The 19,268-nt window shown below is 43.3% G+C and overlaps 1 protein-coding gene across 4 annotated transcripts in view; it reads left to right on the top strand.

Moving 5' to 3' along the window:
- The window catches only part of LOC144693924 (uncharacterized), a 129,364-nt gene that overhangs the window by 8,505 nt on the left and 101,591 nt on the right, over positions 1 to 19,268 (top strand). For all 4 annotated transcript variants that reach the window (XM_078564163.1, XM_078564154.1, XM_078564146.1 and 1 more), the window contains exons 2-3: positions 3,903 to 4,163; positions 10,645 to 11,251. In XM_078564163.1, coding sequence (XP_078420289.1) covers positions 3,904 to 4,163; positions 10,645 to 11,251 — 867 coding nt within the window. In that variant the 5' untranslated portion in view covers position 3,903. The remainder of the gene's footprint in view (positions 1 to 3,902; positions 4,164 to 10,644; positions 11,252 to 19,268) is intronic.

Below are 19,268 nucleotides of genomic sequence, written 5' to 3'. Positions count from 1 at the left end.
ATGGGTGATGGGCAATAAATATGGACATGAGAACAAACTTATTTTTTAAAAAAAGAAAGGGATTGGAAAGTTCTCCATCTCCCATGTAAGTTCTGATCTCAACACTTTCCCTGAAGATATCTGACTGTAAAGACCTCATCAGTAGTACCTCTGCCTTTTCTAAATTCGCAGTGATTATTAGCCAAAAATTTCTCAATTCAATGTAATGATTTGGGACAATTCTATCAAGGATTTTCACTGCAATGACAAGTAGGGAACTAATGGCTATCGTGCCTTTAGTTAGTGCCTTTATTTGAATAGATATAAATGGGTGCATCTCTATACTGTTGTGGCAAAACTAAATCATCATTCATCAGAGGTTAAAAACCAAGTCAGAGATTGAGCTATTTGGTTTCCTCTAGCTTGCTATCTGAGAAGGTACAGTAAAGCATTGGAATGTGGTGCTTTGCCACTGGAGAGAAGCTTGGTCTCTTGACAATGAAGATTCTTCAGCAAGAGACACTGATTGGACTTTGAGATAGCTGACACAAGGCCCCAATCATAATATGATTGAATTTTACATTCACTTTGAGGGAGAAACGAGTGCACCCAAGACTAGTATTTTAAACTTAAATAAGGGCAATTATGAGGGCATAAAAGCAGAGCTAGCTAGCTAAAGTGAACTGGCAAATGAGTTTTTCCAATATTTTCTGTTTTTGTTTCAGATTTCCAGCATCTGCAGTACTTTGCTTTTAAGATCTTGAGGGGTCTTGACAGGGTGGGTGTGGAGAGGATGTTTCCTCTTGTGGGAGAACCTAGAACAAGAGGTCACTGTTTAAAAATAAGGAGTTGTTCATTTAAGACAGAGATGAGGAGAATTTTTTTCTCAGGGTTGTGAACCTTTGGAACTCTCCCTCAAAAGGTTGTGGAAGTAGAGTCATAGAGGTTTACAGCACCAATAAAGGCCCTTCGGCCCATTGAGTCCGCGCTGGTCAAACCTAACTATTCTAATCCTATTTTCCAGCACTAGGCCATAGCCTTGTTTGCCATGGCATCGCAAGTGTGCATTCAAACACTTGTTAAATGTTATGAGGGTTTCTGCCTCTACCACCCTTTCAGGCAGTGAGTTCCAGATTCCCACCATCCTCTGGGTGGAAAAAATTCTTCCTCACATCCCCTATAAACCTCCTGCACCTTACATTAAATCTATGCCCCCTAGTTATTGATCCCATCACCAAGTGGAAAAGTTCCTTCCTGTCTACCCTATCTATGCCCCTGATAATTTTATACACCTCAATCATGTCCCTCCTCAATCTCCTCTGCTTCAGGGAAAATAACCCCAGTCTATCCAATCTATCCTCATAATTAAAACTCTCCCGCCCAGGCAACATCCTGGTAAATCTCCTCTGCACTCTCTCTAATGCAATCACATCCCTCCTATAATGCAGATTCCAGAACTGCACGCAATACTCTAGCTGTGGCCTAACCAGCGTTTTATACAGTTCCAACATAACCTCCCTGCTCTTACATTCTATGCCTCGGCTAATAAAGGCAAGTATCCCATATGCCTTCTTAACCACCTTACCTACCTGTCCCACTAACTTAAGGAATCAGTGGACATGCACACCAAGGTCCCTCTGATCCTCGGTACTTCCCAGGGCCCTACCATTCATCGTGTATTCCCGTGCCTTGTTTGTCCTGCCCAAGTGCATCACCTCACACTTATCCGGATTAAATTCCATTTGCCACTGATCAGCCCATCTGACCAGCCCATCTAGATCCTCCTAATACCTAAGGCTATCCTCCTCACTATTTACCACCCCACCAATTTTCGTGTCATCCGCGAACTTACTGATCAACCCTCCTACATTCAAGTCTAAATCGTTTTTATATACCACAAACAGCAAGGGACCCAACACCAATCCCTGTGGAACCCCAGTGGACACAGGCATCCAGTCACAAAAACACCCCTCGACCATCATCCTCTGTTGCCTGCCACTTTGAATATTTTTAAGGCAGAACTCGATAGATTCTTTATTAACAAGGGGGTAAAAGGTTATCGGGGGGGTAGGCAGGAATGTGGGGCTGAGGTTACATTCAGATCAGCCATGATCTTATTGAATGGTGGAGCAGGCTCGAGGGGACAAGTGGCCTATTCCTGCTCCTAATTCGTATGTTCGTATATTATGTATCGTTTTATTGTTGTTAATATTTTGCCCAGCTTGCTGTACTTCTACTTTCCCTTACATTTGTGTACTGCTGATGGAGCACTGCACTGTCTGAGGTGCTGTCTTTCTGATGAGATGTGAACCTAAGCCTTATCTGCCATCTCAGGCAGATGTGAAGGCGTATGTATTATTAAATGACATTCAGCTTGTAGGGCCTAGAGAAGCAAGCTCAAATTGTTTCAAGTTTTGATGCGCGAGCAGTTGTCACACTACTAAATTATGGAATTGTACATACCTTGATTTGTGATCAGTACCTTTTACCCTTTTCACTTCAAATTATCCTATCTTATGTCGTCTGTCTTGGAAAAGGTGATGCATAGCAACTGCTTACGTTTGTATAGTACCTTTAATGAAGCTCGATGTTCAAAGGTGCTTCACAGGAAAGTTATCAGACAAAACCTCACATCAGGCATTATAAGGAGATGCTGGTACAGGTAAACAAAACATGGCCAAAGAGATAGGCTTTAAGGAGTATCTTGTAGGAGGAAAGAGAGTTAGAGGCCGAGAGGTTTAAATGGGAAATTCCAGAGCTTAGGCTGTAGACACTGGAAATATGGCCACCAGTGAGAAATGAAGGAAATCGGGGATGCACAAAAGGCCAGAATTGGAGAAATGGAGATTTCTTGGAAGAAGTTACCGTGTTAGATAGGGGCAAGGCCATGGAGGGATTTGAACAGGCGGAAGAGAATTTTAAAATCGAGGCATTTCTGGACCGAGAGCTTGTAGGCCATTGAACAAAAGAATGATGAGTGAACGGGACTTGGTGCTGGTCAGGATATGGGCAACAGAGTTTTGGATGGGCTGAAGTTTACAGAGGGTTGAAAATAGGAGTCCAGCCAGGGGAGCATTGGATTAGTCAAATTTGGAGATAACAAAGGCAAGGATGAGGGTTTCAGCAGATGATGGGCTGAGGCAGGTGCAGAGATGGGTGATGTTGTCAGCTACTTAAATGTAGTTGCATTTCTGCCTCTGTCCCCCACCCCCACAGTTGCCAGTCTGATCTGCTAGTGTTACATCTTCTCCAGAAATAGCTGGATAAGAAACAGGAATAGGAAACTTGGCCGGTACTTGTTCTCTCCTCTGGCTTAGGGTGCTGATGTAATTGTTACCTCACCAGCCTTAGATGAGATTCAATGACTTAGTACAAACATAGAATTGAATGTGGGGCTTTAGGGATCCAGCTCAGTATTGGGTACTTTTAATCATTGAGCTATTGGACAAAGCATTTAGCACATGAGCGTGTGAATATATTGTACTGGGAAAGACCTCCTGCTCCATCTAGTCTGTCCCATACAGTTGTGACACCTTGTGCATCATGATCAAGTTACTCCTGGCTCACTAGATGCCAAGTAATTTAATGGGTGAGGTGAGGAGCTAGATTCTTATTAAAGAGGCCCATCAGAATAAAGCAAATGTGGGAATTTAATCAGTTGGGCAGAGTATAGTTTTTGGACCCTGTTGGAGTTCTAATCTGTACCTAATTTATAGTTTGAATTGCAAAGTGCCTTTACAGGTTGAATTAGTTGAGCCTGACTATATTTTAACATCCCTACAATTGATGAATGAACATTGAATTTCAGCTTGAGAAATATAGAATTTGGAAGTATTTTCTGAGACAAATGCAAGTGATTAATTTGAAGATTATTGGTGTTATGAGATTCTGCAATCTGTTATTTGTCTTCCTGTACCTTGCAGGATGTTTCGCCGCTCAAGACTCAGTATAAAACCCAATGTGAAGCCTGGTGGAAGAGGTTCATCACAAACCGCCAAGGAGGATGACAAGGCTCATACCTCAGTCCAGCAACCAAGTCCAGAAAGAAAGGCTTCCAATGAAAAAGATGCTTCTGAGTCTCCAGCTGTGTTGTCAATTCCACCAGCGCCACTACCTAATCTAGGTATAGGACAAGAAGAAAGAGATGACCCAGATGAACAACAGGAGAATGTTCCAATTAACAAGTTAGTACTGATTTAACTCCAATACACGTCCAAGATATCATAATTTTAATCGTTATCTTCCCATTCAAAATTTGTCTCTTTGTATGTGGACCAACTGCAGTTTCTGTTTTGCCTACTGTAATTGGCTCATTCCTACAGTACATAGAAGCTACACTATCATTAAGTTAAATAAATTGATATAGTACCAGTCAAATCAGGTGATTTGATGCTGCATGTCTTTAATTGTTTCTGTCCACCAAAGTACTCTTACTGACAAAAAATAAAGAATACAGCCATAACGTAGAAACATAACTCCGTAAGATTTAAGGCAGTTATGGAAAAGGACAAAGATGGACCAGAATTAAAGGCCCTGCATTGGGGGAAGGCTGATTTCAATATGATAAGACAGAATCTGGCCAGAGTGGACTGGGAACAGCTACTTGTAGGAAAGTCTACATCAAACCAGTGGGAGTCATTCAAAAAGGAAATAGTGAGAGTTCAGGGCCAACATGTTCCCTTAAAGGTGAAGGGAAGGACCAACAAGTCCAGGGAACCCTGGATGTACCGGATTGGATAAGGCAAAAAAAGAAGGCTTATGGCAGATGCAGAGGGCTGAAAACAGCAGAAGCCCTAGAGAAGTATAGAAAGTGTAGGGGGATACTTAAAAAAAAAAAGTAATTAGGAGAGCGAAGACAGGGCATGAAAAAACACTGGTGGGCAAGATAAAGGAAAATCCCAAGGCATTTTATAAATATATTAAGGGCGAGAGGATAACCAGGGAAAGAGTAGGGCCCATAAGGGACCAAAATGGCAATCTGTGCATGGAACTGGAGGACATAGGTGAGGTTTTGAATGATTACTTTTCATCTGTGTTCACTATGGAGAAGGACGATGTAGGTATAGAAATCAGGGAGGGGGCTATGATATATTTGAACAAATTAGCATTGAAAGGGAGGAGGTATTAGATGCTTTAGTGGGCTTAAAAGTGGATAAATCCCCAGGCCCTGATTAGATGGATCCCAGGCTGCTATGTGAGGCAAGAGAGGTGATTGCAGGGGTTCTGACACTAATTTTCAAATCCTCTCTGGCCATAGGAGAGGTGCGAATGTGGTACCATTATTCAAGAAAGGTAGTAGGGATAAACCAGGGAATTACAGGCCAGTGAGTCTAACATCAGTGGTAGGGAAACTATTGGAAAAAATTCTGAGAGACAGGATTATTCACCACTTGGATAGGCAGGGATTAATCAGGATAGTCATCTTTTGTCAAGGGGAGATGTTTAACAAATTTTATTGAATTTTTCAAGGAGGTGACTAGTTGTGTAGATGAGGGTAGTACAGTCGATGTAGTCTACATGGACTTCAGTGAGGCTTTTGACAAGATCCCGCATGGGAGAATGGTCAAGAAGGTAAGAGCCCATGGGATGCAGGGCAATTTGGCAAATGGGATCTGAAATTGGCTTAGTGCTAGGAGGCAGAGGGTGATGGTCGAAGGTTGTTTTTGCGATTGGAAGCCTGTGAAGAACGGTGTACGGCAGGGATCGGTGCTGGGACCCTTGCTGTTTGTAGTGTACATTAATGATTTAGATGTGAACGTAGGAGGTAAGTTTGCAGGTGAGATGAAAATTGGTGGTGTCATAAATAGTGAGGAAGAAAGCCTTAGATTACAGGATGATATAGATGAGCTGGTAAGGTGGGCAGAGCAGTGGCAATTGGAATTTAATCCTGAGAAGTGTGAGGTAATACATTTTGGGAGGACTAACACGGCAAGGGATCCCTAAAGGCAGCAGCATAGTTAGATAAGGTGGTTAAGAAGGCATATGGGATACTTGTCTTTATTAGCCAAGGCATAGAATATAAGAGCAGGGAGGTTATGTTCGAGCTGTATAAAACGCTAGTTAGCTGGAGTACTGTTTGCACTTCTGGTCGCTACACTATAGGAAGGATGTGATTGCACTGTAGAGGGTGCAGAGGAGATTCACCAGGATGTTGCCTGGGCTGGAGTGTTTCAGCTATGAAGAGAGACTGGATAGGCTAGGGTTGTTTTCCTTAGAGCAGAGAAAGCTGAGGGGGGACCTGATAGAGGTATACAAAATTATAAGGGGCACAGATAGGGTAGATAGGAAGAAGCTTTTCCCCTTAGCGGAGGTGTCAATAACCAGGGGTCATCGATTTAAGGTAAGGGGCAGGAGGTTTAGAGGGAATTTGAGAAAACATTTTTTTCACCCAGAGGGTGTTTGGAATTTACAACACATTGCCTAAGGGTGTGGTAGAGACAGGAACCTTCACAACATTTAGGAAGTACTTAGATGAGCACTTGAAATGCCAGAGCATACAGGATTATGGGCCAAGTGTTGGAAAATTGGATTAGAATAGATAGGTGCTTGATGGCCCGCACAGACATGATGGGCCGAAGGGCCTGTTTCTGTGATGTGTAACTCTGACTCTATGACACATTCTAGAAGTGAGATGGTGCTGTGCTCTTGGATTCATTGTTAGTCACATCTTGGATGTGTTGCTGAATGCAACATCCATTATAATGTCACAACAGTAGACACTGGTCCCAGCATAGTAATAAAAAAGCACTGTTAAATCATTTTTCTGCATAAACTTTGAGTGAATCATAAATAATTGCTGAATTCATCTAGAATCTGTAGGACAGTACTGCAGGTAGTTGAATGTTGGTCAGTGAGACTAAGCACTTGAAACTTGAATGATTTTGTCTGTTTAAAATTGCAAAATCCCAGTAAATAATAATTGAAATTCTCAGATTGGGACATTCTGGAGTACAGTTCAAGATCAGCCACCACCATTATACTCTGTAGAATTTGCCTTGCATTGAAGTCAAGGGAAGGAAAGTCGGGAGTTGCTCCTGATTATTTCCCATTCCTGGAGTTGAATTTTTTACCGCTTTGATTATTTTAAAAATGTTCATATTTGTAATGAGTTAACAAAAAAACATTTTCTTTTCTGGTTTGATAGGTGGGGAGAAGAGCTGAAATAGACATATGTAAACTAATTACTTCATTAATTTATAGTCTTTTGGGACTGAGAGTAAAGGGCATGGTCTGAAAGAATAGTTAAAACTACTATGTAAAGTAAAACGAATAGTACATGCATCAAAATCCTCTAGTGACATTATTAATATGGAATATTGATTGCTACTGGATTTTTGAGTCAAAGTATGAATTCTGGTACAGGATCATAGCACTCTCGTGCATTTTTTGGCTTGCGTCCAATAATTAGGTAGGTTTGTCTTAAGTAAAAGTTACTTTTTTGCCTAAACTTCTAAAATACATATTTTTCTTTTCCTTTTAACTCTTTGGACATTTCTGGAGACAAACGTATTGCGTGATGTGAGGACCACATGGACCAGAAATATTTCAGCTTAAACCCAAGTCTTTCTGGCTAATTTCAGACAGAATAGTAGCAGGGATACTACAGGAAGCCTCAATTATCCAGGTTAACGAACAGATGGAGGCCCATAACTTTTGAGCTTCTTGGAGTTGTAGCTGGGGGTTACCCCAAAGTTGTTTTGGGAGCTCCCCCACTCCTGGAGGTGCCCAGGTAAATATTGCCCAGGAAGTTCAAACTTTCATTGGGCAATTGCCCTGCAATCAGAACCATCTGAAAGTATGATTCAAATCGCAAACGTCAGATGGTTCTGACTGTTTTATAGTAATAGTTACCCATGAAAAGTGAGAAGAATTAAAACCACCCTCAACTCCTGCGTAACTATAGTACTGACCCCCAATGGGACCTTCTCCCACCGAACATCTAACCTCCCCATTGTCTACCCGACCTCCTGACTGACCGCTGGACACACCCCCAGCCCCTGCCCCCACTGACAACCTGACCCCCCCTCTACACCTCCGCTGACCCCCCCCCCCCCCAACTCCCCCCGACCAGTCGCAACCCCAGATTGATTACCTGACCGCCACCCCCACCGACCCACATCCCCAGCACACTGTCCAACCGACCCCCCCAGCCCCCATCACTGACCACCCGACATGCCACCCTCTCCCCAAACCCCGCCCCTGCCAGTCCTACCCACTTACCTTACAAACCTAACTTCTCCCTGGCTTGTAAGTAGCTGGACCTTTAAACTTACCTGCTTCACGGCAGCTAGCGCTGTAGAAAATGGGGCGTGGCCTCCTTAATTCCAATTGTGCAGCCCCCGACTGAAGGCCTCGGGAGCGTCCTGCCCTACACGGTTCTCGGTGGGCCTGAGTTGGAAAGTCTGGTGAGAAGGGATTGCTTGAATTTTGAGGTCAGAAACTTGGACCGGAGTGGCGATCTGGCTCTGATTGCTGCTTCATGGAAGTTCAGGCTCCCTTAGAGTTTCTGCTTTTAATCTCTTTCCTTTGATTGCCTCCCATCCCCTCCCTGCTGAAACTGCGTGGGGGTAGAGAGTAAACCATCTGAAAATTTACTATAATGGCACTTGCAGTTAAGTTTCCACTGATATTTACTTATCATTCATACTTTGGAAATTAGTCAATTGGATAGGAAACTGCCGAGTTATGGGAGACAATCAAACCTTAGCATCTGTCAATGCTTTTGGGGTACAGGAATGAAAATTGGAGCATTTTCCTTTTACTTGCAAATTCATTGGAAACATGTCTAAGAGCTCTGGATGCATAAACTAAAGCACAGTGATGAAATGTCATATTTCTTTGCACCAGGAAATGTGGCAAAATTGGGTACTTGCACCTCTAGACTCATCTTTTGTTTCTTTACGTGTTCCATTAACATTCCCTTTTGCCTTGCACCAGCCTGCATTTTGACATTTAAACAATCCTGCCTCCACCCTATCACAGACTCTCTTTTGTTCTTTCTTCTTCCCTCTACCACCCCCCACCACCCCTTCCTCTTTAATTGCTTAAACATTGTATCTCCTGCCAGCGCAAGATGGCCATCAAAACCTGCCTGCACATGCACCCTTGTTGGCGCTTGCGCAGAATCCAATGATGTAATTTGGAGGAGAGACAAATCCACCCTCATAAACAGTGACAGCTTCTTTTTGACAGCCTTCAAACTTCTAATAATGAATCTTATTTCGTTACTGATGTATCCCCAAGATGATTTATACCACAAAAAAAATACAACCAGGCGGACCATCCCTCTGAACTAATTAAATGGCTGGTTTGAAATTTTAAGCAAATCCCCAATGCTTCCTGAGCCCCACAATGGGTGGGCACTTGGGGTGTGGCCATTTCCCTGCCTGAATCTCTCCTGCTTTCTCTCTCTCCCCAGCCATTTCTTTTGATATTTCTTCTTTTAATTAATGATGTGTCATTTTAATTGGAGGTTGGGGGTGAGAATGGGCAGACAGAGTTGATCCCATTTGCCGCTTCTCTTTCCAGCTCTGTCTGAGAGGTTTGAGGTGAGCTATAGATGGATGGGATGTTAAAAATGTTCACTTGATGCTGCTGTAATATTTGCAATTACAGGGCTAGTGATGACTGTGCATGCTGCTCCTTGGCCCCTGTAAAGATGGCATACAGCTGTGCGTGCACCGCATTGGCAGCGAAAGCAGCCTTGCTTAAAACTTGTTATATCTCTAACTTTTGCCAGTTCTGATGAAGCGTCATCACCTGAAACATTGACTCTGTTTCTCTCTCTGCAAATGCTGCCTGATTTGCTGAGTATTACCAGCAATTTCTGTTTTATTTCAGATCTCTGGCATATGTACTATTTTGCCTTTTTAAGGATGGGTATTAGTTGTTTCTGACTTGTTTTTGCAGTTTTAATGAGAAATTGATGCAGGTGACTCTTAAAAGATTCACAAATAAGCCAGCTGGGAGCTCAGTTTAGTATCTTGCCAGAAGGATGAACGCTGAATTATAAATCCATGAGCATCAGTTCATTGCATTATAGATTTGTGAGCCTCTACGACGAGCATGGGTTGGCTATTTGACTCCTGAATTGGGAGTGGGAGCTGTGATTAACTTTTGGAATGAACTTTGGATCTTCCAGGGTTGTATTCATCAGTAGATAAACTTCAGCTTTGGTAAAAACTTGTACCTTCAATTAAATATCAGCTTTCATAATCTGTTTTTCTTATCTGTGCTGGACACGGTCAATTTGAGGGTACTTAGCCTTTAATTTTATTGGTAATGTTGTTGATACTTTGTCAGACCAGCCTCTCCTTGGCCCACATAATCTATTATTGAGTTAGAAAACCATGTTTTTTTGCATCTCTTCCTCTCTTGCACCTCATTGTTAACGTGGGCCAATTGGTTTCTCAGTTAATTAAACTACTAAAATGGCTGGGAAGTAATTCTACCTTCATGATAGAACTAATTTGTGCCTTCTATTTCCATTAAGTGCCAAAATAAAAACAAAATGTGATGTTAATTAGCAAATGGTATTTAATTTGACAAATTTGATTTTATTTATATATAGGATTGGTCTTTATTTGCATTTTAACCAGTTTTTCTAACTTATTATGTAAAATTAAGAGCTAAGTAAAACTTGCAAGCTTTTTCTTTTTTTTTAAGGAATGACAAAAATGATAAGACTGGAGAGCCTGGTGTCAACAGTAAACTCTCTGTGGCACCTTTGCAAAGAAGGAAACGTTTCTCCACCATGCCAAATTTGGCCAAACCCAGGTCTACATCTGTGCCTGCGCAACCATCAAGCAGCGTAACACCAAAATCTCCTCCTCAGCAACAAAGCCCATTAAATTCTGTGCCCATTGCTGCATCCATTCAAGGTAATGCTTCTCCATCACAGACCTCTACTACTGACAAACCACTTACCAGATCACAAGAGAAACGCAAACCCTCTTCAGGACAAGATAACAAATTGCCAGAAAAGAAAACCCCAATTCCTCAAGTACCTCAGTTCTCTCCAGTTAAAAGCCCTGTGCACAAAGATCCAACTGTTGGAACCAATTCTGCCCGACCACCTGCGGCACGGAAGATACTGTCCTCACCACTTAAAGAGAGGGTTACGCCCAGCAGCCCGCATACAAAAGGAATGGTGCCATCCCCAAGTCACTCGCCTGCACGTCCTAAATCAGCAAAAATTCCATCTGACCTTGAGCGACTGAGGAAAGCTCGAAAACTGCGTGAAATGCTGAAAGAGGAGTTGAGGAAGGAGAAGGTAAATTTGAATACGTGTTTAGTGGTTGTTTCTGTTGGCAATTAGTTCCAATTATAACTTTTAACAGCCTCACCAAGTTAACTGTTCAAGAGGTATGGAGTGAATTGTTGACAAATTGTGTGCTAACCTGCAATTCAGTGGAGTAGCAACACCAGTTTGAGCTTGAGATCCTTAATCAGTGGGGGAATAGGGTGGGAGCAAGGTTCTTTTCGTGTCCCATTGGTGATGAAACATTATCACACAGCTATTTGGATTTATGTCACCCTGTTGTAAAGTCAATAGAATATCAAATTGTTCTTTGGAAATTGAGTACGTCATACAAATCAGGACTAATGACTAACTTCTAGGATATTAACAAATTTAATCCTAAATTTATATCCATTCAACTTGAGCAATTGGATCACTGTTTATGATTATGGGTTGGATCACCAATGTGCTATGCTACAGAAGGATAAAACATAAGTTTATGTTTGTAATTCTTAAAACTGATGTTCCCTAACTCAGCTGTACCATAAAGGGAAGCCACAAAGTGAATGTTCTCTGAGGAAGAGGGAAAATCAAAAGTCTAGTCACTCCAGGTAATAGTTTTAAACCTCTGGATGGCTGGATCACCATTTCCATTGCACTGACTCATTTTTCAGTTGGCAGCATATGCTGTTTAAGAAAAGAAATGAAGAATCATAGAATGGTTATGGCACAAGAGGAGGCCATTTGGCCAGTCATGTCTGTGCCAGCTCTCTGAAAGAGCTCACTTCTCTGCCATTTCCTGGTAGCCTTGCACATTTTGCTAATTTTTACACATCTTTTTGAATCGTTGGAACTTCACAAAATTGAATAATGTGCTATTTAATAAGAGCATTACAGAGAAGGGTTGCCCTTAGAGGTAGTTGAAATACTAGATGGGCTGAAAATTAACAATGAGGTATTAGAAAAACAGGGTGTATTTAAAGTTGGTAAGTCACCAGGACCAGATTAGATGCATCTGTGGATGCTGACGGAAGTAAGGATGGATTTGCGGAAGTGCCGGCCATAATCTGTCAGTCCCCTGGGATGCAGGGATGGAGTCTGAGGACTGGAGAACAGCAAATGTTACAACCCTGTTGAAAAAGCGGTGTAAAGATAAGCCCGGTATCTACAGGCCTGTCAGTTTAACCCCGGTGGTGGGAAAGATTTCAGAGACGATAATCTGGGACAAAATTGGGGGAGGCGAGAGTGTAGTGGTATTGTTGCTGGACTAGTAATCCAGAGAGCCAGAGTAATTCAGAGGGACCAGGGTTCAAATCCTGCCATGGGAATTTGAATTCAATGAAAATCTGGAATTAAAAGTTTAATGATGACCATGAAGCTATTGTTGATTGTTGTAAAAACCCATCTGGTTCACAATTGCCCTTTAGGGAAGGAAATCTGCTGTCCTTAAGTGGTCTGGCCTACATGTGACTCCAGACCCACAGCAATTTGGTTCACTCTTAAATGCCCTCTGAAATGGTCTAGCAAGCCACTGTGTTGTATCAAACCACTACAAATCCTCAAAAAAGCAATGAAACTGGACCACCTGGCATTGAATTAGGCACCAGACACGACAACAGCAAACTCAGCCCTGTCAACCCTGCAAGTCCTCCTTAGTAACATCCAGGGGCTAGTACCAAAATTGGGAGAGCTGTCACACAGACTAGTCAAGCAACAGCCCTTACAGATAATGTCCCAGAAACCATCATCAACATCCCTGGGTATATCCTGTCCCACCGGCAAGATAGACGCAGCAGAGGTGGCGGCACAGTGGCATACAGTCGGGAGGAAGTTGCCCTGGGAGTCCTCAACATTGACTCCGGACCCCATGAAGTCTCATGGCGTCAGGTCAAACATGGGCAAGGAAACCTCCTGCTGATTACCATGCTCCCTCAGCTGATGAATCAGTGCCCCTCCATGTTGAACATCACTTGGAGGAAGCACTGAGGGTGGCAAGGGCACAGAATGCACTCTGGGTGGGGAACTTATGTCCACTACTGACCGAGCTGGTCGAGCCCTAAATGACAAAGCTGTTAGACTGGGTCTGTGGCAGGTGGTGAGGGAACCAACAAGAGGGAAAAACATACTTGACCTCATCCTCACAAACCAACCTGCCACAGATGCATCTGTCCATGACAATATCAGTAAGAGTGACTGCTGCACAGTCGTTGTGGAGATGAAGTTCTGCCTTCACATTGAGGATACCCTCCATCGTGTTGTGTGGCACTACCACTGTGCTAAATGGGATAGATTTTGAACAGATCTAGCAACTTAAGACTGGGCATCCATGAGGTGCTGTGGGCCATCAGCAGCAGCTGAATTGAACTTGAACACAATCTGTAACCTCATGGCCAAGCATATCCCTCACTTTACCATTACCTTCAAGTCAGGGGTTCAACCCTGGCTGAATGAAGAGTGCAGGAGGGCATGCCGGGAGCAGCACCAGGCATATCTAAAATAAGGTGTCAACCTGGTGAAGCTATAACACAGGACTGCATGCGTGCCAAATAGCATAAGCAGCAAGTGATAGACAGAGCTAAGCGATCCCACAACCAGCGGATCAGATCTTAGCTCTACAGACCTGCCACATCTGGTTGTGAATGGTGGTGAACAATTGAACAACTCACTGGAGGAGGAGGCTCCACAAATATCCCCATCCTCAATGATGGGGGAGCCCAGTACATTGGTGCAAAAAATAAGGCTGAAGCATTTGCTATATTCTTCAGCCAGAAGTGCCGAGTGGATGATCCATCTTGGCCTGCTTTGGAGGTCCCCAGCATCACAATGCCAGTCTTCAGCCAATTCAATTTGCTCTACGTGATATCAAGAAATGGCTGAAGGCACTGGAAAACAAAGGCTATGGGCCCTGTCGATATTCCGGCTTGTGCCGGAAGACTTGTGCTCCAGAACTTGCTGTGCCCCTAGCCAAGCTGTTCCAGTACAGCTACAACACTGGCATCTACCTGACCATGTGGAAAATTGCCCAGGTATGTCCTGTACACAAAAAGCAGGACAAATCCAACCCGGCCAACTACTGCCCCATCAGTCTACACTCAATCATCAGTAAAGTAATGGAAGGGATCATCAACAATGCTATCAAGTGGCACTTACTTAGCAATAACCTGCTCACTGACACTCAGTTTGGGTTCAGCCAGGGCCACTCAGCTCCTGACCTCATTACAGCCTTGGTTCAAACGTGGACAAAAGAGCTGAACTCCCAGGGTGAGGTGAGAGTGACTGCCCTTGACATCAAGACAACATTTGACTGAGTGTGGCATCAAGGAGCCCTAGCATAACTGGAGCCAGTGGGAATCGGGGGAAAACTCTCCGCTGGTTGGAGTCATACCTTGCACAAAGGAAGATGGTTGTGGTTGTTGGAGGTCAGTCATCTCAGCTCCAGGATTCACTACAGGAGTTCCTCAGGGTAGTGTCCTCGGCCCAACCATCTTCATTTGCTTCATCAACGACCTTCCTTCTATCATAAGATCAGAAGTGGGGGTGTTCGCTGAAGATTGCACAATTTTCAGCACTATTCGCAACGACTCAGATACTGAAGCAGCCCATGTCCAACTGCAGCAAGACCTGGAAAATATTCAGTCTTCGTTGACAAGTGGCAAGCAACATTGTACCACACAAGTGTCTGGCAATGATCATCTCCAACAAGAGAGAATCCAACCTTCACCCCTTGATGTTCAATGGTATTACCATCACTGAACCCCCACTACCAACATCCTGGGAGCTACCATTGATCAGAAACTGAACTGGACTAGCCATATAAATACTGTGGCTACAAGAGCAGGTCAGAGGCTAGGAATCGTGCGACGAGTAACTCACCTCCTGACTCCCCAAAGCCTGTCCAGCATCTACAAGGCAAAAGTCAGGAGTGTGATGGAATACTCTCCACTTGCCTGGATGAGTGCAGCTTCCACAACACTCAAGAAGCTTGACGTTGTCCAGGGCAAAGCAGCCCGCTTGATTGGCACCACATCCACAAACATTCACTTACTCCACCACTGGCGTACAGTTGCAGCAGTGTTTACCATCTACAAGATGCACTGCAGCAATTCACCAAGGCTCCTTTAACCGCACCTTCCAAATCCACGACCACTACAATCTAGAAGGACAAGGGCGGCAGATAAATGGGAACACTACCACCTGGAAGTTCCCCTCCATGTCACACACCACCCTGACTTGGAAATATATCGCCGTCCCTTCACTGTTGCTGGGTCAAAATCCTGGAACTCCTTTCCTAACAGCATTGTGGGTGTACCTACACCATATGGACTACAGCGGTTCAAGAAGGCAGCCCACCACCACTTTCTTAAGGGCAGCTAGGGTTGGGCAATAAATGCTGGCCCAGCCAGCGAAGCCTACATCTCATGTATGATTAAAAAACAACAATCCGTATGTATTTGTTATAGTCAAATGGTATTTAATTAACTTGAGTTTTTGTTTTGAAGAAGCAACAACCGGGCTGATGAGAGTAATGTGGTTGATGAGGTATGCATGGATTTTCAAAAATCATTAGATAAAGTGCCACATGATAGACTTGTCAGCAAAGTCAAAGCCCATGGAATAAAAGGGACAGGGGCAGCATGGATATGAATTTGGCTGAGTGACTGAAAACAGTAGCAGTGAATGGCTGTTTGTTCGACTGGATGATGATATGTCGTGGGGTGTCCCTGGGGTCAGTATTAGGATGACTGCTTTTCTAGATCTATGTTATGACCTAGGCTTGGGTATACAGTACAAAATTTCAAAATTTGCAGATGACACAAAACTTGTAAATATTGTGAACTGGAAGGGGGATAGTCATAGTTTAAGAGGACATAAACAGGCATGGGCAGACAAGTGGCAAATGAAATTTAATGTGGAGAAGTCTGAAATGATAAATTTTGGTAAGAAGAAGGAAAGGCAATATAAAATAAGGGGTACATGTCCAAAGGAGAAGCAGGAGTAGAGGGGCCTGGGGATTGTATGCACAAATCGTTGTTGGTGGCAGGGTGGGTTGAGAAAGCACACTGGATCCTGGGTTTTATAAATAGAGGGATAAAGTACAAAAGCAAGGAAGGTATGGTGAACCTCTGAAACACTGGGTTGGCCTCAATTGGAGTACTGTGTTCAATTCTGAGCATCATACTTTAGGAAGGATGAGAAGGCATTGCAGAGGATGCAGAAAAGATTTATGACAATGGCTGCAGGAATGATGGACTTCAGTTCTGTGAATAGAGGGATCTTGTAGTAACTGGAGGTGTAGCCTCTCCTACTGCCCATCGGGGGTCACATGATTGTTCTTGGAGGCTCTGACCAATGATCCCTAAGCGTGGGTAATCTGGGAGGTGGGGCTTTCTTGTTGAGGATCTGATTCAAGCGTGTAGCATCTGAAAAGCCCTCTGTAATAAAGTTAACAGTTTCTTATTGAAACCTGCCCGGTATGTCAAGTCATTACATTTGGCGACGAGGGTAAAATAGCTTTGACACTGCGCCTTGCCTTTTTAGCGTGAGTACATTGAATCTTAAGATAAAAGAAATGAATACTCACCCAGTCATGCTACTCTTTGGCCGAATCGATCCATACGACATGACTATGGAAGACTGGAGCCAGTACGTAGACCTCCTTGGCTTTTATTTTATTTTATTTAGTGAACAAAATTACTGCGGGGAAAAGCAGAAAGCAATCCTTTTCAGTTTATGTGGTAGCAAGGCATACAATCTCATCTGCAGCCTGATGGCCTTGAATACAACCAATTCTAAGCCTTTTAACGAATTAGTGGACCTCGTGAAAATGAGTTTCCAGCCGAAGCCATCCGTAATAATGCGGAGGTTTAAACATAATTCCAGAGGAAGGACCTTAGGAGAATCCATCTCAACCAAAATAGAGAAGTTGAAGCAGTTGACAGAACACTGCTACTTCAGAGACATGCTCAAAGACGTGCTGCAGGATTAATTAGTTTGTGGAGTTCATGATGACGCCATTCAGCACCATTTACTCGCAGAAGTTGACATCAGTTTGAAGTGTGCCATGGAAATAGCACTAGCCATGGAAAGCGCATGTACAACATGTTGCTGTTCTTCACATGGGGTGGGAACTACCACCGGGCGTGGCGCAAAAACCAGAGACACAGCAGCGAAGCAAGAGGCAATGCCCATTGTTAGAAAAATGAAAAGGCCTAGTAGAAACATTTCAGCAGCGACTCCAAGGTTAATCTCTTAAAGATGTGGGTGTGACCACGTACCGGACACTTGCATATTCAAGAAAGCGGGATGCCATTACTGTCATAAGAAAGGTCACATAATAAAGCATTGCAGGGTGAAATCAAAACAGCCTATAAAGCAGCAAACCAAAATGACTGAATTGAATAATACAACAGAACCTGAAGCTGCTGATACCAATGTCTATTCCCTGTACAAAGTCACAGCTGTAAAAACCGAACCTATTACTGTCACAATCCAAGTTAATGGGAGCTAATAATAGAGGTAGATATGGCTGCCTCAGCCACAGTAGTGGGAAAACACCCAGTTACATACCTAAATGAAGGTACCCAGCCACTGAATCTGGAGCAGACAACTGCTCAATTGAAGACATGCACTGGAGAATCCAGACAGGTAAAAGGCATTGCCACAGTACCTGTGTCTTATATGCAACAGACAGCCAAGCTTCCAGTGATCATAGTGACAGGTGAAGGACCTAGTCTTCTGGGCCGAGACTGGTTACAAAAAATCAAGCTTAACTGGTCTGAAATATTTCACTTGAGAACAGGAGGTGTTCCTGAACTGCTAAGGAAATACAACAGTGTATTTCGTGATGAATTAGGGAAATTAAAAGACTTGTAAGCAAAAATATATGTGGATTCTCATCTGACACCCTGTTTCTTTAAGGCCAGACCTGTGCCTTATGCCTTAAAGGAGAAGGTGGATGCAGAACTGTGCTGGTTAGAAAAGCTAGGCATCATCTAACCAGTCCAATTTTTGGAATGGGCAGTGCCCATAGTCCCAGTGGTGAAGCCAGACCAAACTATACGCATTTGTGAGGACTATAACTTGATCGTGAACAAGGCAGCCAAACTGGATAAATACCCTATGCCGAGGATAGACGACTAATATGCAAAGCTAGCTGGAGGCAAATCATATACAAAACTGGACGTGAGCCATGCATGCCAACAGTTAGAGCTTGATAGCACGTCTAGCGGATATGTAACCATCAACACGCACAAGGGTCTTTATCAATATAATTGCCTACCCTTTGGAGTATCATCTGCAGGTGCAATCTTCAAAACGACAATGGAGAGTCTTTTGCAAGGACTTCCCCAAGTGGATCTGATCACACGGTCAACTGAAACCAAACACTTGGCCAACCTGGAAGAGGTACAAAGATGATTCTTGGAAGCTGGCATACGATTAAAGAAAGAGAAATGTCATTCCAAGTGCCAGAAGCTACTTACCTGGGTCACAGGGTGGATGCCATGGGTTTGCATCCGGTAGAAGAGAAAGTTAGGGTAATCAAAGATGCACCCTCTCCACCCAGTGTAACTGAACTCAAGTCTTTCCTCGGTATGATCAACTATTATAGCCGCTTCTTGCCAAACTTGTCAACAGTGTTAGCACCATAACACTTGTTAAAAAAGAAGTATCGTTGGTCATGGAATTCACAACAGGAAGAAGCCTTTGTGAAAGTTAAGCTATTACATTCGTCGTGTTTATTGGTACACTACGACCCATCGAAAGAATTGGTATTAACATGTGATGCACCTCCTTATGATGTAGGAGCTGTGTTATCACAGAATGGAAGATGGTTCAAAAGGTCAATTGGCTATGTCTCAAAAACCCTCCCTGAATATCACCGATTAAACGTTCCTTTTCTAGTTGGGAATAATCTTTCTTGGCTGCAGAGTGAAGAAATTCCACCAGTATCTGCATGGACAACATTTCATCACCCTTGTGTCAGACCATAAGCCATTAATGGGTTTATTCATTGAGGGTAAGGCCATTCTGCCAATAGCATCAACAAAAA

The sequence above is a fragment of the Cetorhinus maximus genome, chromosome 2, assembly GCF_964194155.1.
Source record: "Cetorhinus maximus chromosome 2, sCetMax3.hap1.1, whole genome shotgun sequence".
Classification (NCBI taxonomy): domain Eukaryota; kingdom Metazoa; phylum Chordata; class Chondrichthyes; order Lamniformes; family Cetorhinidae; genus Cetorhinus; species Cetorhinus maximus.
The sequence above is the reverse complement of the archived record's forward strand: the minus strand, read 5'-3'. Positions and strand labels throughout refer to the sequence as shown.